This window comes from Oryzias latipes, chromosome 7 (assembly GCF_002234675.1).
Source record: "Oryzias latipes chromosome 7, ASM223467v1".
In the NCBI taxonomy this organism is placed as follows: Eukaryota; Metazoa; Chordata; class Actinopteri; order Beloniformes; family Adrianichthyidae; genus Oryzias; species Oryzias latipes.
In genome coordinates this window covers 25,072,266-25,098,793 of record NC_019865.2, presented here as the reverse complement: position 1 = coordinate 25,098,793, position 26,528 = coordinate 25,072,266, and the positions used below count along the sequence as shown (strand labels likewise).

The following is a 26,528-nucleotide window of genomic DNA, read 5'->3' as shown; positions in this document are numbered from 1 at the left end:
CTGGGAACGATTTGGAAATAGATTGAAAAGATTATCAGAGTGGGACTTTAAATCAGTTCAAGAATCAAAGTTCGTTTTTTCTTTTATGGTTTTCAACCGTTTGATTATTTTACTGAAACATTTCTGAATTCCATCTTGAGAGAATATTTTGCCTGAATGAAAGAGGTGATGTTTTCAGTCCAGCTATTATCTCAGAGGGAAAAATTGCTTTAATAATCTAATATTTCTATATACAACTAATTTAGCGTGTTTAATCTGCAGCTGTTTAATAATCTAAATGTAATGTGATGATCTCATCACAGGCTATACTTGTAAAAATGTGAGTCTACGAAAGTAAACGTCTCTGTGGAACCGTGAATCCAGGAAATGGTTTTTATTAGTGATCACAAAACTGACATCAGCACAATTCTCCCTTTCTGGTTTAGCTCATAAGTGCAACAGAGTTTGATAAAAACGAGTTATTTACATTCATGCAAACATAAAAATATACATCATACCTGCACAAAACACAATTCTGCTCCATTATTCACCTTAAAAAAAAAATCCAGTGCATGGACCATGGCCTCCAGGATTATGGAGAAGCAGGAAGTTCTCCGTCCCATGATTGGTTAGTATCTGCAGTGAGCTTGGAGGTTATTTACAGCCGCCGTGCTTCTCGGGTCCTATTGTGGTAGGGGGGGGGTTCAGTTATGGCTTCTTGGGGTTGGTGAGTCACGGCGCTGAAAGCGAGGCTGCTCCCCCTCCTCTTCATCCAAGCATTCCTGCCGCTCGCCAGCCTGTCAGCAAAACGCTGCGGTTTTCCACGAGCGGCAGCCGGACGGATTTAAAGTGGGGCCGCAGAGGTCATAGCCCCCACCCCTCTGAGCTGGAGCTCGGGGGTGACGCACCGTCAAATAAACAAACGTGCAGAGGTGTGTTTCGTACGGAGAGGGCAATAAACCCAGTTTAGCCCAACGACTCTCAGTTTAGAACATAAAACGGGTCATGACTGAGCAGGAGACTGACTAAAACACCACTTTTCCACTTTCCTTCCTGCTGTGTTGTTGTTGGTTTGTTTTTTGTACATAGTAACTTTTTTTCTGCATCAGCTTAACGTCCCACTCAAAGTCAGAGAGGTGCAGGCCTGCATGGAAACGAAACATCAGCACCGCCGCACGTGTGGAAACCAAACCTGCGGGGGCTTTTCTGACCAGAATCGAAGAGAAAAAAAAAGTTCAAAGACAGGTGAGAAATAAGAATTAAGAATTATAAATATACACGTGAAGCGCAGCGGCTGCTACTGCATGTCTAAGTAGACAAAGGTTAAAGGTGAAGAACTGGCTTTGGCCACTTTCAGTTTGGGTTTCTAACCGAACCTTTGAAATTAAAGCCTAATAATCAGTGATTCATATCTGAACCGTTTTTTTTCCCTTCATTCCCATCATAGCATTTTCTCAGAATGTGTTACTCTGACTTTAAGGATTTGATTCCGACAGAATCAACAATAAATAAGTTCATAAAAACCGGATCAATCCGGTCCGTTTGTCTCCCACACATAAACTCTCTGCGGCGTTGCAGACGTAAAGATGCGGCGTCCTCGTCAGAGAACTTCTCAGAACCACGACGCTCTGCGGACTCTGACGTGGCGGCAGGAAGCCCGTCCAGCGAGGCCCGGCTCCCTTTGTGGTTAGGTGGTCAGCTTGGAGTAGTTGGGTGGAGAGAAGCGTCTGCGCAGGTACTTCAGGATGTAGAGCGGCAGGCAGCTGACCAGGGTGATGGCGGTCACCTTCCACAGGAACGACACGGTGGTGATGAAGTAAATGTCTGCCACAGAAGCAGAGGCAGCGGTCACAACACGAACGCCGCTCAAACGGTCCGCTTGGCACGACAAACTCACGACTGGTGGTGTCAGACATTCAGTTTTTTTTGTCAGAAAGTGTCCACATTTGACTTTAAATGTCAGATTTAGTCTTAGTGGGAGTCACGTCTTACTGCTTAGTGTTGCATCTGGAGACTTGGAGACAACAATGAGAAAAACTGAATTACACTTAACCTAAAGGATCAGGATCAGGATTCTTGATTCTGTCTGATTAAAGTTAGGAACCGGATAATGACAAACTATGTAATGAAAATGCTTACAGTAGAACAGGGGTGGGATTATTTAAGTTTGCTTCCTTCCACTTCCTTTCAAGTAATAGTTAATTTAATGTCTAATTATCCTAAGTTTGATACCTCATTGTATGAATATATAATTGCTGATTGTATTGTTCTGTGCATTATTATTGTTTGAAATAAAACATTTCAAATATTTAAAAAAAAATCAAAATTCATACTGAACTAAACCACACCAGAGTTCAGTTGCAAGTAATTTCAGAGGTAGAGCAGAGTTTTGAAGCCTTAGTGACGTGTCGTCGTGTATGGGTGCTGTGGGTTTTGGGTGTCTTGGGTCTGTGGAGGGTTGCAGTTTGGTGGGGCAGCTGCATTTTAAGGGAAGCTTAAGTGAGTCTTGCAGTTCCCTTAAGCCTCGTTGTAAATGGAACGCATTCTAAGTGTATTGTTAATTATTTGTAAGGCTAGTGTGAGTTCAGTTCAGTTCAATTTGATTTATAAAGCCTAATATTACATCATAGTCGTCTCAATGGGCTTCATACCGGTAATTGTATAAATCAGTCATACAATTCAGTAGGTAATGGCTAAACTAAACTAAAGAGACTAAGCTAAACTGGGCATTCCTGTCCTTGGTACATTTCACGCACTTATGACATATGGGTGATCCTGACAGGTTGTTCAAACGTAATGCATTGTGGTCTATAAATTGCCAGTCTAGTAAGTATGGATGCAAACTGGGTTTTTCATAGAAACTTCCCAGATTTTGGAAATGTAGACTCGAACACCCTGAAAAATGGCGAACGTCCTCTATAACCGAAGGGAAATTTGGACGCAGGCTTAATGCATGGAATTTGGCGGGGTTGCATGTCACCTACTTCACCTTTACTTATTTTGCTCGTGGGTGTTGTTGACGTTTTTGCCAAGACCTGTTGCTCGCAGCATGAATGTGCATGAACATTTGAGCCTTGCGGGTTCATCCACTGCTCTACAATCTCGATCTTTTCTTGCTGATTTTTCCACTTATAGGAGCAGTTGTGACTAAAGTTTTATTGAGGTGAACTTTTCCACCTGATAAACAAAGTAAACAAACGATCCAGATGAAAAACTCTTTACCTCAATGGTTACTATAGTAATTAGGTTTGTTCACTTAATGATGCAAGAGTCCAAACTAATCTAAAATCTATTGTTATCTAAACTAAAACCACCATGAAGGGATCCAATAAATAAAATATTGTTGGTAGATATTTTTTATCTGAACTTAAATTAAAACCTAAACCGAAAAAGCAAGGTTAAAGTTTCTGATGCTCCCAGTGGCATCTTTAACTGCTTCACGCTGTACATCCCTGAATTGAAGATTATCATCAACGTCCCACCAGAGCAGAAAAATCACTGAAGAATATTTCTTTACATCATTGGAAATCAATTCAGGCATGAAAGAGTAAAAATGAACTAATTTCTATACTATTTTAGAAACTTTTCCGGACGGTTTTTTGATTTAAACGGATTTTTTTCAAATGTCAACCGTTGTATTTCAGATTGAGGTTCTATATTTCAAACATTCTGAAGTTTTTTTCCAATAAAAACTGAAATAAACTAGCTAAGCAACAAAAAGAAACTCTCCATCTGTGTCAAACATTAACCTTGAGTTCCAAACAAAGGATCCCGTCTGCGTTGTTGTAAGCGGCGGCTCAGACTGTTCTGAACGCACATCAGAGAAACACAAACGCCTCTGAAGTCTATTTCAGTTTGATTTGAGGAGGGAAACAGCAGGAGGAAAGGTTAACACTTGACCACATGCCAGTCATGATTGTTGGTGGTGGAGATTGTAGACTGAAAATGGAGCTCCACCCCACATAAAGCTGAAAATAAAGACATGGAGAGCTCTGGGTCAGAGCGCCGCGGAAGGCAGGAGTTTTCATTTGGTGAGTTTAAAGGGGGTTGTTGTTTTCTTTAGAAATCAAGCAACGGCAGCAAACAACAAGAGATGAACTGTTTCTACTGTAAAGGTTCCCGTTTCAACCGGAAGGAGCTGCTCTGACCTCCACAAACTCTGGCAGGAAACAAAGCGGCCTGCTGGCATTTCCTCTGATACCAAACTAAGGTTGTCGATATTCTCACCTTCACGCCCCCGATTTCCTGCATACCACAGCTTTTATTGCACCGGGGAGACCCGCCCCCCCACCGCGCTGACGTACCACCTCAAGGCCAGCCAAAGCACGGCGTCCCGCGGCGTTCGGATGTGTGTGCTCACCGATGAACTCGTGCAGGAACACCAGCGAGGCGATGTAGCACGCCAAGCTCAGCAGCTCTGCCACGATCATGAACCAGTGCCACGTCTGGACGGTCAGCGCCACCATCAGCAGCTCCGTCAGGATCAGGGAGGTGAAGGAGATGGCCACGATGTGGACGAACTCCGACTCGAAGAGCAGCAGGGCGCCGTACATGATGATGCTCCCTGAGGATGAGGAGGAGCGAAGAGCGACAGTCACACCTACAGCCTGCAGTCTCCTGGGTTAAACCCACATTTTACTGAGTCACATGAAGAGGATTACAAATCAGCCTTTAGTTTTCCATTTTTATGATATAAGCATTGGTGTCCATTTTTTCAAAATTAAATAGTTTATATTAAATAGTAAATTTTTATTTAAATAGTATAACGTTTTTCCTTTCTTCCTCTTACTCCTTTGAACTGATGTAGTCACGTGCCTTCATTTCATCACTGATTCTGTCATTGGTATCATCTGATTTTATGATGAGGACCTTTCACATAATCCCAACTCAAAACCCATTAATGAACACAATTTCCACATTTCACTTCTTTTTCTTTTTTTCTCAAAGTGCCATCCATCCATCCATCCATCCATCCATCCATCCATCCATCCATCCATTCATTTATCCATCCATTCATCTATTTATCTATCCATCCATTCATTCATCCATTCATCCATCTATCCATTCATTTATCCATCCATTCATTCATTTATTTATCTATCCATCCATCAATCCATTCATCCATCCATTTTCAGAAACCATTGAATCCCTTTGGAGGTCACTGAGTTGCTGGAGCCTATCCCAGCTGCTGTTGAGTGAAGGTGGGGTACATCCTGGACAGGTTGCCAGTCTGTTCAAGGGGAACACACTAACTCACATTCATACTTAAGGACAATTTAGAGCAGGGGTGTCAAACTCCAGGCCCAGAGGGCCGACATCCTGCTGCCGATTACCTGGATCAGGTGTTTTTAGCCAATAAAAAGCTTTAATAGCGGGTTTGTTGGAAAACACTGGCCCTCAAGGCCTGGAATCAGACACGCCTGATTTAGAGTAATCACTTAACCCATGAAACATGTTTTTGGACTGTGAGAGGAGAGTGGAGTGCCTGGACAAGACCCACACATGTAGAAGAACATGCAAACTCCATATTCCCTGTTGGGATTTGAACCTTCTCACTGGGAGGTGAAAGTGTGAACAGCTATGCAGCCAGGGTGAAATGGTACTTTCTCTTTAAATGACGCCCCAAAGGGGGTTGGACGAACCTCCTGCATCCCCGTACAGGTGCTTGTGCCTTAGGCTTTAACTGACTAATGAACTCCAAACACCTTCAGAGGTTTCCAGAGACTTTAAATCAGGGGTGTCCAACTCATTTTCACTGAGGGCCACATCAGCATAGCAGTTGTCCTCAAAGGGCCAGATATACACTGTATTTTTTACACTGTATTTTATCCCACAAAGGGAAATTCTTTCTCCGCATTTGACCCATCCCCTTGGGGAGCGGTGAGCTGCAGCCGAAACCGCGCTCGGGAGGCAGTAGCGTTAAGGGTCTTGCCCAAGGACCCTCACTGGGCGATGTGAACTGCTTGCCATTGATATGGTAATTGCCCCCAGTACCATTGCTCATTCCCCTCCGGAAATCGAACCCTGGTTTCCTGCATGGTAGCTTCCCACCTTACCAACCGAGCTACCCAGCTATAACTTATACTTGTAACGAAATGTAATGAAAAATAAACGTAACTACTCCTTAATGTTAAATAACTCATTTATTTATTTATTATAACTTTTTAAAATGACAACTACAGTTCCATAGAAAACATATGTTTGCTTGTTACTTTAGCATAAATCCTTTATCATTAGGTTAGGTTAGGTTATGTGGACAGTGTTTAAGTCCTAATGTATAGTTGCCCGATCCCATATTTCAAGTCCAATTCCCCCTAGATATGAATAAAGACACACCAATTTGTATTTTTTATTCTAAGAAATTAAAAACGTTTATGCTTTTGCGGGCCACATAAAATGACATGGGGGGCCACATTTGGCCAACGGGCCTTGAGTTTGACAGATGTGCTCTAAATGATCTCAGTTTGGATCGCTAGCAACACAATCCTGAGGACGACTGGCGGCCAGAAGAAAGTTATCAACGACCTTCATAGAGAGGGTAACCCAAAGAATATAATGCTAAACAAGCTGGTTATCCACAGAGAGCTGTCTCCGTGCCTGTTAACAGACTGAGTGGAAGGAAAAAGTGTGGTTGGAAAATGGGCAACAGGGAAAACCGCAGACTTGAGAGGAGTGGCGAACAAAGTCCATTCAAGAAGTTGGAGGAGTATCACAAGGAGGGGACTGAGGCTGGAGTCAGAACATCAAGAGTTCGGGTCAAATCTCTGAATCATTGGTTTTGTCAGCAATATCTTATCCAATCTAAAGAGAAAAAGAACTAGACTGTTGCTTAAAGTCTTCTTTTCAGATGAAAGTTCATTATTAGAGTTTGGAGGAAGAGTGGAGAGATGTGGAAAAATTTACAGAAGTCTAGACTGAAGTGTGAAGAGGTTCGGGGTTCCATGTCATCTGCTGGTGTTGGTCCACTCTGTTTTCTGAAGTTCGGTCAATGAAGACCTCAACCAAGAAGCTCCAGAGCACTTCCAGCTACTCTGCTAACAGACTGTGGGGATGCTGGCTTCATTTTCCAGCAGGACTTGGCATCTGCTCACACAAAGACACCAAAACCCGCTTTAATGGTTGTGGTGATCCTGTGCTCCATTTGAATAGAACCTGATAGAACATCTGGGGACCGTGGTCAAAAAGAAGATACTGAAGGCAGCTGTCAGAGCAACCTGGGCGTCTCCCTGACAAAAACACGCTTTGAACAAAACTAAGTCTTACTTCTGTTTTGTTTCCCACATTCGCTCAGTTCCTCTGAGCAAATATTTACCAGCTTCCTCATTGGCCACTGAAAGCAGCATCTGTGCGACGCTGAAACACGCGTGTACGTTCATGTTCAGGGCAAGGCTGCTGCTGGGCGTGTTTAACCTGAAACTACAGGCGACAACAGAACACGGGCTTTCCAGGTTCTCTCTGCCCAATACTCCAAGGTAAACGGAGCGGAAAGACCAGAACACAACACTTCCCTGGATTTAAACAAAACTACTTCTGCATCGATTAGAAATACAATTCAATTTCAGTTTCTCGATGTGCAAAACCGATGAGAGACAGAATGAATAATTTTCAGTTTTTGTTTGTTAAAGTTTAAAATATCCAATAAATTTCTTTCCACTTCATGCTTGTGTCCCACTTGTTTATTCTTCACAAAAAAAATCCATTTTTTTTATCGGTATGTTTGCAGCCTGAAATGTGGCAAAAGTTTGAAAAGTTCAAGGTCGAATACTTTCGCAAGTCACTATATGGTTACGAGCTCAACAGACGTGTTTAAACTAAAGTGAAAAGAATTGATTCAATCAGAAACCTTTGTTTTTTATTTCAAAGTTACATTTTTTTATTCAGACAAAATATAATGTTGGTCTTTTTTGTGTAAAATGTATCAGCATGTCGTCATCATAGAATTGTTCAAAAACGACAGTCGCTTTGGCATAAATAAATACATAAAAATTTGATAAATAAATCACTTTTTAGAAGAAAAGTATTATTGTTTTTATTTGTTTTGGGGGTTTTTAAGCCAGGTTTACATGAAATTGCATTGTAGTAAACTGGAGAGAAAAACAACTACCGGGATAAACGTTCAGCTAATTTTGTTGAAAGATATGATTGACAACTTTTGAGAGAAACAGCGGGAACTTGAAGCTTTTTGTGAGTCAGTTATTACAATAAAATGCATGTGAGTTTGTGGAGAGACTGTTCGTTAAAACAAAATACAGAGTTTCTCCATTTTAACATTTTTGGCTGTTGGTGTGCCGCAGGATTGTTGTCAAGGAAAAAGTGTACCTCTAGTTTTAGAGAATACACTTTTTTAAAAGCAGTATTTATAACTGTTAGTTTGTTTAAAAATATTAAATGACATTTAAATGTCATAATCAGAGTTTGTATTTCTTCGGCCCCTCACAGCAAAAAGGCCCCCGGTTCTAGTCCCGGCAGGGGGACCTGAAAACAGACCAACCATGGGGGGCCTTTCTGTGTAGAGTTTGCATGTTCTTCCCGTGCATGCGTGGGTTCTCTCCGGGGACTCCGGCTTCCTCCCACTGTCCCAAAACATGCTTCGTAGGTTAATTGGTCACTCTAAATTGTCCATAGGTGTGAATGTGAGAGTGATATGTGCGACCCTGCGACAGACTGGCGACCTGTCCAGGGTGTCCCCTGCCTTGGCCCTTAAGTGGCTGGGATAGGCTCCAGCAGCCATGTGACCCCGAAAAGGACAAACGGAAGAAAATGAATGAATGAACTTTTCAGTAGGGATCTCTTACCTTGATAAATACTTATTAGGACCCATATCAGAAAGGTCTTGAAACTCAGTGGTCGGCCCTGTTGGAGGAAAAGCAGACCTGATGAACAGACTGAAGGCAACTGCAGGTTAGCATCAACGTGTTGCTGGTTTTACACACCTTCAGCAGGTCCTTATATAACTCTGGGTACAGCATGGCAACCTCCGACTTAACATCTTTGTCCAACACCAGAGAGAAGACGGGGAACATGGTGTAGACGGTGGAATAACTGCAGCAGACAAAACACAAATCAGTGAAGGAGCACATGTGCGCGACTCAGCATAAGTTCATATTTTCCCTCATCTTGAATTTCAGCGAAGCTTCGGCGCAGAGGAAATGCCAGGGGAGCAAGGACGCCAAATGCTTCGCTGATAAGTCATCCAGATGCCGCATCTCACCCGATAATCAGGAATCCTTGGTAGAGCGGGACAGAGGCGAAATAGAACACGGAGGAGAAAACCGCCTGGGGGGTCAGAAGAAAGGAAGACTAAGTCAATGAGCAGAAATCAATAACACAACTAAGACAGGAGATGAGAAACTTTTACTTTGAAGGAACAAGACAAGATTTCTGGGAATTGGATTTTAATCCACCGCTGCAGCCTCTGCTGACTCATCAGGTAGAGTCTGCATGAAGCTGTCAGACGGTCGGCCTCGACCGCACGGCCTCCAGCCAGACAGGTTGCAGCTGCAACTGCTGCTGATCTGAGACATGCAGAGGAGGGCCTCTGTGAGAGGCCGCCGTCCGTGAAGCGGTGAGTCACGGTCCGTCCCTCACTGTGGGAGCTGAGGGGTCAGACCGGGACATGGGAAGAGAGCAGGAATGCTGTGGAGTGTGTGTCAGGCTGATAAAAAATGATTAAAAAGCGTATCGTGTCGTCTTCCACAGACAGTCCAAAGGGTTTTCTTACATTTCCAGGCAGCAAACTCAAGAAATCTATTACCTTTGGGGGGGAATAATTTTGTTAAAAAAGGATTTTTGTGATAGTTATACACAAACTGTTCATACCTGCATGGTGCTGATGCACAAACTCCTGTGGATGACGAACTGGCTGAGGGCCGCGGCGCGTTTGTAGCTGTTACGACCGTGGACCATCAGCAGACGGCCCAAATGTTTGAACTGAGTCACGGAGAAGTCGGCCGCCAGAGACGCCTGCTTTCCTTCCTGCCAAACACGCAGCAGAGGTCAGCGAGGCCGAGCCCAACAAGGGCTGAAGGTTGGCTTCTGCTGTAATGGAAATCAGCTACAACACAGAGGCAATAAATTCTGCAACCGGTATCACAAAAAACAAGCATTCAAGCAGGAATTTGGGGCATTTCCTCCCAAAACTACAACTGCGAGTTTCCGTAGGATCAGCAAACCGTGACGAGAACGTTTGAAATGATGGATCATTTTTTTCCAATTAACACAGAGGAATCTTTTTTTTTTTTGTCAAAGTTCCACTCCGATCATCTGTTGATCTATTCCAAAAGTGTTCCCAATGGTCATTTAATAAATAGCCCAAACCCTGTGTCATTTTCTAGGACATAGCTTCTGCAGAGCGGCAGTGCCTCATTAGAACTGTGGGTCCGACAGTTGGCACATAGCAACACCACCCCCTCTTCCTCTGAGCACAGAGCCTATGGTCCATCTAGCGTATTTGTTACATCACAGATTTCCAACTGAATGTTTTCATCTGCTCCAGATTCAAAATAATTTGGATAAAGAAATACTCAGAAATGCAATTTTAAGCTTAATTTTCTTTATATATAAACTCCATTATCAGAGAAATGCCACAAGAATCTGCTAAAAACACCAAAAAACACCTTGTGACATCCCATACAGTGCAGAAGTTTTACTGCAGTTCTCAGGCTTACTTTCAATAAATTCCTTCAAAGGCGATTTTGGTGATTTCTTTATTGCTCTTGTAATTTTACATCTTTAATGTGGTTCTGTTCACAGATATAAAGTGACTTCCCTTCTTTTATTTACATTTTCTTTCTAGAATTAGAAGCCTTCACTGGGTTTCTAACGTGCTTTAAGGAGATCTCCCACAGCAGGCCAGATGTTTCACTGTGCAGTCCGTTGGGGGTTTCATGCATTCAACTAAATGCAAATCAATGATGCTTGGAATTCAAATCAGTGGAAAGACCTGCTGTCGAGCTGTAGTTTGAAGACATGAATGTAGCAGAAAGACTGAGGAATGCTGATGGATTGGAACATTTTTGAGGTCAGAGGTGAATCATGACCTTGACCCTGTGACAGTGGGTCACAGAGGCTTTTACTCAACCTTCCGCCTTTTTTGCATTTTCCACGTATGAAATTCTTGTCTTTCGTGAAACATGCATGATATACGGAATTCATAAGTGTTTCTTGCGTTCATTGATGTCCGCAGATGTCCGTCGAGGGACGAATTACGCAGTTTATGCATATTTTACGTAGTTTATAGGCAATTGTTCACACAAATGTTACGCAAATCTGCATGATTTCTGAGAGATGCATCTGCAGATTGGTGGCTTTCCACGGCCCTTCCACGTCTAACGGACTTTTCACGCGTGTACCATGATGTATAACTCTTATATCGCGCATACAACGCACATATCACATTAAAATTATGTAATTGACGCACAAATCACTGGTGTGTATACATATATATAAACATACACATAGAAACTGCGCATTAATCACGCATGGCGCATCTTCTCCGTAGATTTACATGTTCTTTGTGTGGTTTATTCGTACTTCTTCTGTGGTTTAACGGGTTTCATCCGTGATAAATCTGTGAAAATTTCACATAAAGTCAACTTTTCTCACTTTTTCCACATACATTCACGTCTGACCTTTGTACGCTGTCTGTGTGACACGGCATCTACAGTAGGATAGGGGCTGTCTGCAGGTTGAAATGGTCAAACCCCCACAGATCCTCACAAAATATCAGGTTGTAGATCATTGGACGGATTTTTCTATTTGTTTTTTTCAACCCGCCCAATGGGAATAGCTTTACAATAGATCATCAGATTACTGAAGTGGAACTTTAAATATGTGGAAAAAGGTCATTTTTCATTAGGCAATGCATTTAAATGTTACAAAAAATGCTTCAGAAATTCCCTAAAAAACTTTTCTTGTCAATGATTTTTGTCAATTTAGGTCAAAAATTAATCCCATAATTTAGAGAACTATGATGCAAAAGGCTGATGGGAGCTTCCTTCTCTTCCCATGATCTCCGTTTCCTCTCATTCAGGCTAAAGATCCTCATAAAAAGGATTCCTCTGCTCTCCGAGCGCCGCTCAGATCTCCACAGGAAATCCAAAGCCAGTCACGTCAATGTGAGGCTGTGAGATGGATGGCCTTACTTTTCCCTCCACTCCCACTCCACAGTCGGCTTCCTGGATCATGCTGACATCGTTTCCTCCGTCCCCTGGGAGAGAAGAAAAGCCATGGAGGTGTCAGGATTTATAGCAGACACATTCCAATACTGCTGGGGTCAATATTTCAGCAGCGCCCCGATTAACAGATCGCTTAGCCTATTTTCAATAACGACAACATGAAATAAAATGAGCTGCAAAGCAGCAGCTTGTGGCTGAAGGGAAGAAAGGAGGCACAGCTGAAGCCGCAAAAACCAAACCGGCTCCCACTCACCTACAGCGCAGGTGAGTTTGCCTGTGCGCTCCTGCAGAAGCCGGACTATCTGCGCCTTCTGGGTGGGGGTGCATCGGCAGCACACCACAGCAGGACACTGGCACGCCAGCTCCATGAACTCATACTCGTAATATTTCAGACAAACCTGCAAGAAAGGCCAACATGACAGACGGGTGAGCCGCTTTTAGACCGCAGCTTCTAACCGATTTCAGCCTCTGCTCTGCGCTCCATCCACTTCACCTACAGTTTAACTCCAACTGTGGCGTGGAGGATGGGTGTAGGTCTGACCACAGAAGCCACTTCCAGAGACGCCACAGTGGATGTGGTTCCATCAGTTTCATAAAGTCGGACTCACCTCGAGCGAGTCTCCTGATATCACCAGAGCGCAGTCGTGCTTTCTCCTGAAGGCGTTGAGCTCCAGGTGGGCTTCACCTCGCGTTGTCACCTGTGGCAACACAGACCACATTCAGAAGAGCACGCAGGAGGGAACAGACACGCGTGTGCGGCTAATGCTGATCAGCGGCTGGAACCTGACAGTCTGCGCCTGTTCGTTATCAGACAAAAGAAAGCAGGACGTTTGGTTGAGGGCGCAAAAGCCGCTCAGCGACCCGTACGTGACGACTACAACCACAACATAAGTGAACCTTTGACAACATTTTCACTCATGAAACACACATGAGGCAATCGAAATTATTCCAAGAATCTACATTCACAAGAACTTTATAAACTCCATCTAGCTGCAGCTTTGAATCCTGTTTCCACCAAACACTGAAACTAGAAAAAAAATCAACTTTAGTTAAAAATTGTTATTGAAAAGTATCACAACTTTTAGGAAGAACAGATGCAACTTCAAGCTTTTTGTGCCTCCATTACGACAAAAAAATGCACAAGAGATCATGAAGGGACTGCAGATCCATACAGACTACAGTTTCTTCTTTTGTTTAGTTTCATTTGCTTTTGTTGGTGCATCTTGTGATTTTTATCAAGGAAAACGTGTACGTGTCTCAAAGAAGGCTGAAAAACTGCGTTAAAAAATGAAGCTGCCATGAGACTGTGTGTGGTTTGTGTGTAAACAATCAAGGCAACAATATTGTGCAGTTTACGCTGTTTTTTGCGATACGAATATTGCAGAAAGTAACGATAACGACAGAGAGGCAGGAAAACACCCTTCACAATAAAATCCTAACAACTGTGTCAGGTTCAAATATAGATCTAAAAAAACTCTTCGGAAGTGGCGTCCTGAGAGCGTTTGAATCTATCATCGGGGGCCCTGCTCCGGCGTGAACATCCTTCAACTGCTGAGTGTTCACACGTCAGTCCAGATCGGGCCTTCCAGGCGGCGAGGAAGCTACTCCAGATGCATGTGCTGCAGGCCCCCCCCTCCCCCGTGCTCCCTGCTCCAGAGGTTTGTAGGCCGTGCCAACCATTGTTGTGCTCTTCCAGTTACAGCGTTTGTACGCAAATCGGACTCTTCCCACGCGGCAGGAATTCCTTCTGCGCTGGCACGGCTCCAGAGGGGAAGACAGAAGGGGACTACCAGAGCAGAGAGAAGCTGAAACATGCTAAACTAATTAGGAAGCGGGTCCTTCACATGTTCCCTCTGGGAGGGGTTCAGATGGTTTCTTTTCCCCGTCTGAGTGGGGTGGGGGGGTTTGCCGTCCTTGGACGTTTGCACCGGCGGTAGGGTGATTTATACCCGCCACGGAGGGCCGTCCTGATCACGCGAGCCGGTGCAGCACTTACCGGTCTGAAGATGTGGATGTCCTGGCTGCGGGTGATCAGGTGGGCATTCTTGGCTGTGCACGTGGCCGTCTCCAGCTTGTCTCCTGTTAGCATCCAGACCTGATCCGACAGACAAACAGCAGCTTCAGACGAGGTCTGGACGTCAAGACCAAGAGTGTTTATCACACTGATTACGGATTTCATTAAGCTGCTAAGGATTCAGAAGATCAGCATTCCACCTTAAAAACCATCAATAGAAGGGCTGTTCTGACAGTTCTACTGTTTCCTCGTTTGATGCCAAAAGTTGCCTTGACTGTCATTCGTAAGGATCTATGAAGCAGCAGTAACAGTTCCAGGAGCTTTTGCCCGCTCATCAACTGATTTCCTCTTTTTTTTATCAGGCGGAGTTCTGCAGGGTTCTGCTATTGGCCTCCCTTTGATCTAAACTCAATTCTAAAGTAAAATCATACTTTAAAAACTGTCCCAGTGCTGTGCTGATAATCCATATGCATTTACCAACCCAGCAGGTTGGTAATGCCACATAGTGGCGCCTAGCCAGTTCTTAATAAGTCCGGGTAACACCTTAGAAAATGTGGAGGAAGATTAAGGGTAATAAAACTTGAATCCCCCCCCCCCCCCCCAGCCCATAACTGAGAGCTCTCTGTTTACATGATCTCCCACTAGCTTTCGAGGTTACAAATCCAAAAATGCTCGTTTTTCAACCGGCACAAACCCCCCCCCCCCCCCCCCCCCCCCACCACCACCACCACCACCACCACCACCACCACCACCACCACCATGCTGCACCTGCCTGCCTCCTGTGGCAATGGGTGCATAGCCAGGCAGCTAAACAGGCAGGTGCAGCATGGCTGCACCTGCCTGGCTATGCACCCATTGCCAAAGGAGGAGGTTCCAACTATTAGCGTTTCTACCTAGCAACTTTTTCCCAGCTTAACCTGTTGTTCACCTTTATTGCTTAAAGAGGTGTGTGTAATTTTGTTTAATAAACGTAGTCGTTTTACATGATTTATTTAAAAAGTCCTCCATGAATGAAGACTGCTTTGATGGTACTTTGATCTAAAAGCTGTGTCTAACACTAAATCATTTGCCATCACCAGCCACTCCTGTCAGATTTGCTGCTACCACAGGGGGTCAGCCGGAGCCGGCGTCCGCACCTTGATGCCCGCATTGCGGAGGATCTCCAGCGTGGGTCTGACGTCCGTCTGGAGTTGGTCCTCCACCCCGGTCAGGCAGAGCAGCTCCATCTCCATCTCCAGACTCTCGATGACGGTGGCCACCTTCAGAGAGCGGTCGTGGACGCTGAGCTTGGCCTGGACGTACCGCGCCTGTGGAGCACACCAGAGGACGGGGGGGAGAGAGGAGATGGAGGTATCAGGCATCCGCGGCTCGAGGCAAATGCTACTGCTCATTCGGCAGAAGCGCCTGCAGACTAAACATCAAGAGCCGCCGGTGCACTTCATTTGAGGGTCGATGCTAACGGGTTCAGCCTAAATGTACATTTCCTCCACAGCTGTGAACGTTTTCCAGGGTCTGTCTGTACGGAGCAGACATAATCAAGCGGTCGACGCCCATCTTCAGAGCCCCGGGGCAAATTGAGGGTGAGATAAAGCAAAAACAATCTGAGAGTGACTCACACAGGAAAACAAACTGAGTTGTGTGACTCAGCCGGTGAGTCACCGCTGCCCACCAGATCTGCTCGCTCAATTATACGCTGCAGTTCTGCGCCCGAGGCTCACAACTGCAGGGGAGACGGCCCTGCCCAGCTCAAACAATGACTGCGGCCTTGTGTGCGAGTGGGTGGGTGGGAGGACTGCTGGGGGGGTCAGAGGTCACTCGGATTGCCAAAAAAACACACTGACATTTAGAAATACATGTCTGCTCCAAGTATCCATCAGTGTTTGTTAGACAGAAGCAGCAGGAAGGAGGAGCTGAGCGCTTTTACATTTCTGGCTGCCATGAGACACTTTTCCGAATCGGAACGTTTTATTCTTTTAATAAGAATCAAAAATAATGAAGAAATTAATTTAGGAATCCAGACATAAATGAGCTGGAAAAGACTCATACATGCTTATAGACACATACCTGAGGAGTTCAATACATGATATTAGCAAAATGTTTAAATAAGAAGTGCTTGAAACAAGGTAGAAAGAAGTAAACATATATCTAATATAATTCCACTTTTTTTAAATTACTTCAGTAATTATACAATTGTCATAATACAATACATGATGTATAGAAGAACTATTACTTTATCAATCCCACTGCAGACTATTGAATACAGCGCTAAATATTCATCATAAAACACATTTAGATCTGATGGTGCTCTTTCATTACAGCCAGAAACCACCAACAAATACTCCTATTATTCTAACGTATTTGCTCAGAATTTAAACATCCACTGACCTTTACCCCCCCCCCACAAAAACATTTTTGGTACATTTTTTTGAATTGATGGATACTTGTGCATGGATTGATTTCACTGCACAGCCCGTTCCAGGGTTTGTTCTGCACACTGACGTTCAGAATTTTTTTTTTGTGCTTCTTATCAAGTTGGGATTAAAGTTCCTACATCCTCCTCCTTCACTTTCTGAAAACTGTGTTTGAATATCGCCAGGTCATGTTTTTCTACTGTTGTGTGGCTTAGAAATTGAAACTGTCGTTCAGATTGGATCAAATAAAGAGTTTGAATGATCATAATGACCATAATTCAGGTGGTGTGTTTCTGAACACAACTCCTAAACAGCCATCAAAACATTTACATATAAAATTCAATTCAATTCAATTCAATTTTATTTGTATAGCCCAAAATTACAACAACAGTCGTCTCGATGGGCTTCGAAGTAATTTTCTATCCCTATTTTCTAAATAAAACAAAAAACTTTCATCCACAGTTGTTTTTGCTGGAATAAAAAAAGCCAAATAATCCTGACAAATGATTACGCAGAAAGTCTAATAAATAAAATCAACATTAAAAAAAAAATGTGTGCATATTTAAAATTACTAAACGGACTTAATAAAAAAACAAAATAAGAATACATTTTTAGAAGATATATATTAGTAAAAAGAATGGAATTGAGCCACAATAATAAACACATTGAAACTTAGGTTGATCGATTTAGAAACAAAACCTTTTTAAAGTGAATCAATTAAACTAAAATATTACCATTTTACAGAGTATTGGGCCGACAGCATATAAAAAAGTTAGTTATGATAAAAGTTATGATTCCTGGTGACCAAAGGTCAAAGCAGCTCCATGTGGACTCAGATGGAGGATTGTGTTTTAAACATGCTTTCGTTTTTTCACATTTTATACAATCTTTTTGTTCAAGCTATGGAATAAAAGTCTGCACTTCAATGGCGTCTGAGTTGTTTTATTTAAAATTCACTGTGGTAATGTACAGAAACTAAATTAGAAAAAATGTGTCCTGCCTGTTTATCACTGCGCCGGCTTCTTTAAAACAAAGGTTTTCTTCATCATTTGGCCAGAAACAAGCGGGAAAAGGTGAACTTTCTCTCTGACCTGATGCTTTATCTAACCCATCCTGACCATCAGCATATATGTATCGCTATCCTTTGCCGCTGCAGTCGAGGTGCACTAAGGGGCGCGTTGTCACGGTGCCGCACCACGCAACAAATAGTCTGCTTTTTGTGAAAAAAAACTATCAAAACCCAAAAAATAAGTACTACTATTAATTTCTTTAGTAAGTAACCATGGTATAAGCGGGTTAAGGGCCTTCAAAGTTATCAGCATTAGCCGTTCTCCCTTCCAAATCGGGCGCTTCAGGCTTCCACAGCGTGCGTTCATTCCTGATAATGCGCGCTTCGTTGGCCATTAACCCGGACATCCAGAAACACTTCAACTCGATCGAATTTAGTGAAAATAATACAGGAAATCTCACAGTATGATTCTTAAAGATATGTTTTTTTGAGTAAACAGAGCAAATGTTTTATCAGGAGAAGTATTTCCTGACCTGTTTATTGTCATTAAATAATTTGTTTAACTTTTAAAGCCAACATTAAAGTATAATCTGTAATTATCAGTATAAAAAAGATAACCTTTCAACTGTATAGTGATTTTGTAGTTTAGGACTAAATCAAAGATCATTTTTATTTCAGTAGGGTTAAAATGAGAGGTTTTTACCTGGATGAATCCAGATCACAAGGATTTCAGTTTACCTCAAAATCCTGGTACTGCTCCTCCGTCAGTGACTTCTTAGCGACGACGAGGACCCGCAGACCTTCCCTCGCCATGTTTCCACACTAGGAATGGAGATAAAAACCTGTGGGTCACCGATCAAAAGCATCTCCTTTCATCGCTTCCTTAGACAAATAGTCACCTCCTCCTCCAGCCAGTCGTTGTACTGCACGATGCCCGCCATGACCATGTCAGCGCCTTTCATGTAGAAGGTTATCTCCCCCGCCGATTCATCCTAGAAAAAAGAACTTATTACATCACATTATTTTCATATTTTTTTGATACATTTTGACTTTTATGTTAAAATGCAGAAAGTGGTTGAGTTTCAACGTATTAACAGATGTTTTGTAAAGGTTGAGGTAAAAAACCTGCAGAAAAATAATCATTTTAATAGTAAGAAATATGCTAAAATAGTTAATACTTAAAGATATGAATAAACCCCTCACTTCTAACCAAAATGGAATATTTTTGCAACAGTTTTCAATTACTTTTTAAAGGAAAACTTCCGCTTTTCTTTCAATTTTAACAGACAAGTTGAGGTTTTCGTGCTGCCTTGTAAAAAAAAAATATATAAAAAAACTTGCAAAAAATATATCATTTTAAAAGTAAAAAAATATGAATAAACGATTACAAATACTTATATATAAATATATCTATGATAAACTCCCAATTTTTAATCCAATTTCAACAATTTGGCAACAGTTTTTAATCATTTTTAGGGAAAAACTTCGGCTTTCTTTCTAGTCTAACAGACATTGTAACAAACATCGTGACAACATTGAGGCTTTTGTGCTGTTTATTAAAACAAGAGTCTAAGATTTTAACTGTAAAAAATGTGCAAAACAAATAACAAATACTTAAATATGTGTATAATGCATAACATTTCACTTTTTAACATTTTTGTTATTTTAAAACATTTTTTGTAATTTTTTTAATTTTTGCTAAAGTTCTTGATCATCTTCATATGAAGTCATTTGTTTTTCTTTTCCATTAACAACAGGACTCACTAGATCTCACATTTAAAAGTGCATGTATGTGCAAAGTCATGAGGAAGGCGATAGTTAAGCGTCTCACTCGCACGATGATGCCCATCCGCTTGCTCTCGTAGGTGAAGGGGAAAATCTGAAGGATGGTGAAGTTCATGATCTGGCCAGTAGGGGTCCGCAGCTGCATGGACGACTGGTCTCTCCCCACCAGAGTCAGGCCAACGCTCTCAGTCCACTGCACCAGCGACACCTAGCGACCCCCACCAGGAGGAAAAAGACCACAGAAGGAAACTAAGACACACAAATGCACCACAGCTGAGAACTAATGCTCACATTTCTGAAGGCACTAATCTATAGCAGATGACCCAGCAGCTGCATTTATTGATTTCTAAGGATTTCAATGTGAAAAAGTCCCTTTCAGCTGTTAGAGGAAGCGGAGACTGTTCAATAACTGGAGCATTTTCAGCAGTTATGACCATCGATTCAGAAACCCGCAGCATGTCCATTTCTAGATTGAAAACATTGCTGCCCCGTCTTTTTCTGAAGGACGCAGCAGACGACATCCATTAATGCAGTACGGACACGAGTGGATGGAGGGGTGGGGGGGGTCCATCCATCCCTCCCCCCGATAACTTCCAGACTGCTAATTCCTCCTCCATCTACTGACAGCACAAACAGCGCAGGAGTCAAACGGGCTCCGATGAGAGCGGAAATGAAGAAGCTTAGGTGAGGAGAACACGGGCGCCGCTCATGATATAGCTCGCTTTACGACGGTGGCGGGCGGCTTGGAACGGGATCAAGCCCTCCACCCGTTCTTGACAAACAGGCGAGCGAGTTTGCAGTCTACCATAAGACAGGGTCCGGAGACGAATCGTTCATGGATCAAGGATCTGTGCTGTCTGCAGGCAAAAAATGGGTAAACCTGTAGGGGCCATGCAGGTGGACCGCTCAGAATAGTAAGGGGGTAGACCGCTGGATGAGCCTGTAGCAGGCAATGGGTATGCTGCGAGTGACAGGTCACAGCAAACAACATCTAAGGGTGAAGTGATGAGACGCAGGCACATCGTACAGATTTTGGATTTTTTCAATGCCCCCAAACCCTATAAGGACTGTACGAAGAGTCCGTTTGTGTCGTTCAAGGGAAAGGTCCGTGCTTCTTGCACACAGCCTGAGGAAACCCCGTGTGGGCGGCATTTGCGTGTGATCAGTGAGGAGCCAGTACATGTACCTTAGTAATGACTGGAGTGTGGCGTAAGGACGGCATCACCTGTATGCAATAAGTGCGTACAACTTACCATTATCCTTACTAACACTTCCTGATACACTTACCACACACACAAAAATGGTACGTTCCATTTTGATGACGACTCTTAAGGTGGCTGTTCGAGCCTCAAAGGAACTGCGAGACACACCCGTGGTCCTCTCAACCCGCAAACATTGTCAGCGAGAACTAAAGAACATGTGCTCTTGGATGTACCGTAAATCTTTGACCGTTTACGCCGGCGGCCAGCTGCTGCATCTGCTGCTGATGACCTGGATCAGGTGTGTTTCGCCAAGAAGGAGCTTCAATAACAGGTTGGTTGGAAAACATGTTGGACGCCGACCCTCGAGGCCTGGATTCTGACATCCCTGGTTTACGCAAATCAATGCAATTCAGCGGATTCTGTCACTTTTCATGTCTTTACTAGAGTAAAGTGTTGCATATCAGCACAAAGCTGCTTTTCCCCGCTTCAGAATCTGCTGGAATCACATTAATTGCATGAAGGTTTGAAGGGTTACAGTAGTCAAAGGAATGTAAACACTGGAGCAAACGCTCTGGTGTAAAAGGCTCCTTTCTACAACCCTCTACATCATGTGACTGAGGCTTTAGGTTTGTTTGGGAAGCAAAGATGCAGCAATTACATGGTGAGGTGTTTTGATCAGCTGTGGAGCAAACGCTGTGTAGATGCTGAACGGATTCCATTCATTCCAAGGAAAAGTGGAGTTTTAAACTTAAGGTTTCACCAAAATCTCCAACTTCACGTTTTGTGAAACGACAGAGAAAAAAGGTTGAGCTCACAGCAACACAGTCCAGAAAGATCGAAACCAGATCTGGCCGAATTTCCTAAAAGGATCATTTGAACCTGTCTGAATGCACATTGAAGGTCTCGCACAAAAACTGCGAGAGAGATCCATTTCCTGCCGACAATACCAAGTCTGGATCCCAGGCCGGTTCTGTCAGCAGAGAACGGTCCAGTGGGCGGCACCAAACGAGCAGAGAGGAAAATCCTTCCTGGAGGAAATCCGTGTTTATACAGCAGGAAATAGATCGAGTCTGACCTGCCGTCCACTTCCTGATGCTGAGAGATTTCCCTCAAGGACAAGACAGAGAGACGCAAGGTTAAGATGGAGGACGTAGAGAAGAACGAGTCTGTTACAGACGAACAAACGGCCGTCAGAAGGGAAAGTCTGTCTGTCCATTTAAAAAAAAACCCAGGTTTGGAAATGACTGATGTTTTTTTTTTTTTACGTGTGTTGCTTTTTGAACATGGTATCTGAAGAAACTCCCTACTGTTTCTGTTCTAAATATCTGGTTCTTCTTCAGTCTCACAGGGAAGTGGTGCGGGTAAAAAAAAAATAAAACGTAAATTTCTTGATTCTTGAATTGTATGATAAATCTACGCTTTAATGCAAATTTTCTTACGTTTTTCCCCTACTCACTTGTTTGAGTTCTGCTCTCCAGAATAAGTTCATTAGCTGGCATAAGCTGTTAGTCATTCTATTTGTAGGAATAAGCATTCTTGCTCTGCTACCTTTTTTTTAACATGTTCTTGCTAATCCAATTTTTTTAAAGATTTTTTTTCGGTAGTTCAAGTTATTGGAGTTATTAACTAAAGGATCAAATGCCTCAATAAAAAGAATGTGGTCTCACGTCAAACCTTTTGATTGACAGATTTACCCAAGCCCACATTTACATGGTAGGGGTGTGGCCATAAAACAAGCTCATCCCGGATTGGCTAGAGTGGTTGGCATAGAAATGTTGACTTGGACTGACTCGGACCAATCACTGCTTACCGAGGACGTCTGACTCCAACATGGCAACGTCCATATGAAGACTGGACTGACTTCATATTGTTGGAGCTGGACGTACATCAGTTTCTGTGGGGGACGTCCCGCTGGCTCAGTCCAGTTTTCATACAAGCAATGGTTTTACTTGACAGGTGGGAGGGGCTACCACGGCCACCTGATGCTGCGTTTTCACATCCAAAAACACTTTACACCAGGAGCAGGTGTAAACATGCTGACATGTCACAACCTGAAAAGCTGGGATGGGTGTTTTCCGTTTGGTCTCTCCTCTCATGTTTTGACATAAATTCAAACTTTTTAAAAATGTTATCTGCTCAATGTGACTTTTATGCTTTTTGCCCATAAAAGTCAGATTTTCAGAAACCTAATTCAGAGGCGCTCAGACCGTTGGTGTGAGAGCAGCAGCAGCGAGGGGAGGAGCTTGTGCGTACCTCATCTGGGCTGGACGCCTGGTACACCCTGCAGGTGTCCTCGTAGTGCTGCTCGGCCTCAGCTTGGTCCGTCACGCCGTTGGACTCGTACACGGGCGTCACGTTGTGCACCAGGGCGATGGCCTTCACGGCCTCGTGCACTCGGCTGCTGATGGTCTTGCGCACTTTGGTGGCTGCAGGAGTCCTGGAGGCTGGAAGGTCATGGGTGGGCTGGAGATGAGGATGAACCGTGAGGATTGAGGTAGCACTGATGAACTTAAAGTGACGGCCGTGATAGCGGCCGTAAGCGTGACCAGATGCTCAGAGTAAATATGGAGACTTTGCTGCGCGGCTCGGCTATTTTTAGCAGGCTGCGCGTTCCGGGGTTAATGGGAGTGTCATTAAAGGAGTCCTGTCAGGACCTCGCTTGTGGGCTGAACCCGTTTCCTGCCTCACTAACCTCTGGTGCCACCGGGGGACAAAGGGTGTCACATGAGGTCAGGAAACACTCAAACAAAAACCCCAGAGTGAGACGTTTCTACAAAAACTCCTCACTCCTGTTTGTTTGTCTTTTTTGTCAACGCTCGGTTCTTTTCTAGATAAGCACTTTTAGCTCAGATGTGAATGTTAATGTTTACCTGGGTGTAAGCACTGAAAATGTGGCTCTGCACTTCATCCATGGAGTCCATCCCATAAGCCACAGTTCCCAGATGGAGCCTCCTGAACACCATCTCGTTTTGGGTGAGGGTTCCTGGTGAAGGAAACAAAATAAAAATAATTTTTTTTACACACTTTAACAATAGCTTGTTTTACTTTTACTTTTAACTCCTCAATGATTGGTTGAAGTTTTATTAAAATTTCAGGATTTGGCCGTGCCACACAGCCACTACGTACATTTTGCGCATTTTCCACGTAGGAAATTTCCGTCCTTCGTGATTCATGCGTGATTTACGTCTTTCCTAAGTGTTTCTTGCGTTCGTCGATGAGCGCAGATGTCCGTTGAGACTTTCAGGTCTTTACATGAATTTGGTTTTGTGCCGTTCAAAATTTTTGGTTGGTTCAGACTTAAGCTGTTTATGCGTGTTTTATGTAGCTTATACGGAATTATTACAGAAATCTTTGTCTGAATTTGTCTGTCAAACGAACTTGTCACGCATTTACCACCAAGTATACCTTTAATATCACTTACACGGCGCACATATCAAGTTCAAATGATGTAATTGAGGCCTGAATTTTTGGCCGTGGTTGCCTTTAACGTAGATTTAGGTGTTCTTTATGTGGTTTATTCGTACTTCATCAGTGTTTTTAACATGGTTCGTTTGTGATATATCTGTGAAAATTTCACGTCGAGACCGCAACTTTTCTCCCCTTTTCCACTTATTTTCACGTATGCAGAAAAGGCACAGTGGCGGTGTGACAGACACGGCCTTTTTATTGCACCAATTTGAAGTTTATCATCCAGTGGAAAGACTAAAAAACAGAAAAGACACATAATTAAGTTGTTCATTTTAAACCCAAACTCTGATTGGTTCATATTTGGATTTTTGTGGTCAGTAAAACCATAATGGTCATTTTTTTTAAAAATCTTTTAAGATAACGTGTTGGTTTGAAACCAGCTAGAGTTTAGTTTCAAATCTAATTTATATCAGCGGATTATGGCATATATGTAAGAAAAAAAATTTGGTAAAATATAATGGGGGTGGGATTATATGAACTCCATTCTTTCCACTTTTTTTTAAGCAATTAATCAAACCGTGTTTGACAAACTTAATATTTAAGGGATTCATTGTGTCTTGTACTCTATACAGTATATACGTTCTTTATTATTGAGTCAATTTAAGAAGCGATATCTTCAAATTGGATAAACCCGTATATTTTTATAGCTGATAATTGCTTGAAATAAACCAAACAATCAATTTTTATTTTCCTGTTTGTTTTAATGTTGCCAGATCTTTCTGAGAAAATTAGAGGATTGGCGTCAATAAATAAAATCGGAACTGTAGTTTTAGTTCAGTAGAACATTTCTACAGAGACTTTGCATAAATGAAGTTGGGTTTGGCGGACAGATCAACTTTTCTGTTTGTCTTCACCTCACTGACGCTAAAGTCAACGACAGCTGAACATTTTCATTATGAACAGAAACTGCAACAAAATCCCATCAACTGTCATTAGAGATGCTGCGTGTATTTCAACTATGCGCATTTTCAGGAAACTTCTTTGGTCCAGAAAGGAGCAAAGATAATATTTGGATCAGAGAATATACTTAAATGAATATGTTTTAAGCAGCACTTAGATTATTGATTACTTCTGAACTTATCGTACGGCCATTCCAAAAGAGTGTTGACATTTCTATGAAGGATATAAAACTTGTGAAAATTTAACCTTTTTTTATTTTTATCTTACATAAGCATAAATAAATGACAATTGCTCGAAAATTTTGGCAAAATAGAAATGTAAACTAGAGAAATAAATTATAAAAATATATACAGTAAATTTTTATAAATGAATAGTATATAAATAAATACATTTTAAAAAAGAAAGAACATTTTGGACATTCTTTTAAGGAATCTTTTCAGTAAAAAAAGGGTTTTCTAATAGTTCATGTTACATTAATATGAAATAATATCACTTCTTTCTAATTATCTCTGCGTTTTACATCAGTCTAGCTGGTTTCTGCGTCATATGTGGTGATTTTAAATAAACACCATAAAGGAAGAATCCATAGGTTTTGGAAACGACCTGCGGCGTCCTCATCCTCGGAGCATTTGGCGTCAACATATCAGACTGGCTACATTAGTCTGACCCGCAGACCCTCTGGCTTAATCCCACTCCTGATGGGGGGAAATGGCTGATCAGTTTATTGGCCATGGGGGCCATAAATCTGATGGGTAACACCTCGCAGTAGAGGAAGTGCAGCGAGGTGATTTTTTATGATTTAAGGATCCAACGAGCAGCAGGTTTCCAAGAGCAGAAACCCTGCCGCTCTAATGTGACCTCGAATTTTAGCTTCCTGACCCCGCACAACATACGAACCGGTTTTATCGGTCAGAAGGTAGGAGATGCGTCCGAGCTGCTCCGGTATGGTGCTGGCCCTCACCACCGTTCCTGGGATCTTGGAGTCTCTCTTGATCATCCAGCTGAAAACCATTTTTCCCATATCCAGGTTCACGCGCAAGCTGTGACAAAAAAAAAAAAACAGAGCCAGCGGGTCACTAACAGCTCCAGGCGCAGTGGGGGTGACGAGGAAGGCGTCAGACGCACCTTATGGGCACGATGTGGGAGAAAAGAAGCAGGAAGCGGAAGATCTGGAGGTACCAACGTCCAGCAAAGTGCTGGAGAGCCACCATGACCAGAGACACCACTACCAGAGCTCCGAACAGGATCTTTGTCAAGCAGTTCACCTCCAGGTCAAACAGGCCCACCTGTGAGGAGCGACGCCCGCAGCGACGGCAGCTTTAACCAGGCTTTTATGTCTTCACAGCGACAAAACACAAAAAGCTGTGCTACTGTACCTTGTGCCTGGGGTTGGAGGTGTTCATGACGCTCCGCAGCTCCTTGCCAGTGTAAATCACGACCCCCACCACCGTGCCTGAGGAGGGAAGGAGGGAGAGAAGTCGAGCCAAAAAACGTGCCCGGGGTCACAAACATAAAGCTCCGACATAAAGCCCAGAATGTCAGGAAGACGTTTTCCAGACTCATAATCCTGACGTGAATGGAGCT

At 43.0% G+C, this 26,528-nt stretch overlaps 1 protein-coding gene across 1 annotated transcript in view; it reads right to left on the bottom strand.

Moving 5' to 3' along the window:
* Positions 1-358: 358 nt before the first annotated feature.
* atp9a (ATPase phospholipid transporting 9A (putative)) overlaps positions 359-26,528 on the bottom strand; it is a 46,294-nt gene continuing 20,124 nt past the window's right edge. Inside the window, exons 10-28 of the mRNA XM_004070998.3 lie at positions 26,321-26,397; positions 26,070-26,230; positions 25,842-25,984; positions 23,447-23,559; positions 22,830-23,039; positions 19,421-19,582; positions 18,489-18,581; positions 18,328-18,411; positions 15,306-15,476; positions 14,152-14,250; positions 12,764-12,853; positions 12,409-12,553; positions 12,123-12,187; positions 9,799-9,954; positions 9,191-9,255; positions 8,913-9,021; positions 8,775-8,832; positions 4,340-4,543; positions 359-1,803 (exon numbers count right to left, since the gene is read on the bottom strand). Of these exons, the coding sequence (XP_004071046.1) occupies positions 1,667-1,803; positions 4,340-4,543; positions 8,775-8,832; positions 8,913-9,021; positions 9,191-9,255; positions 9,799-9,954; positions 12,123-12,187; positions 12,409-12,553; positions 12,764-12,853; positions 14,152-14,250; positions 15,306-15,476; positions 18,328-18,411; positions 18,489-18,581; positions 19,421-19,582; positions 22,830-23,039; positions 23,447-23,559; positions 25,842-25,984; positions 26,070-26,230; positions 26,321-26,397 (2,342 nt within the window). The 3' untranslated portion in view covers positions 359-1,666. The remainder of the gene's footprint in view (positions 1,804-4,339; positions 4,544-8,774; positions 8,833-8,912; positions 9,022-9,190; positions 9,256-9,798; positions 9,955-12,122; positions 12,188-12,408; positions 12,554-12,763; positions 12,854-14,151; positions 14,251-15,305; positions 15,477-18,327; positions 18,412-18,488; positions 18,582-19,420; positions 19,583-22,829; positions 23,040-23,446; positions 23,560-25,841; positions 25,985-26,069; positions 26,231-26,320; positions 26,398-26,528) is intronic.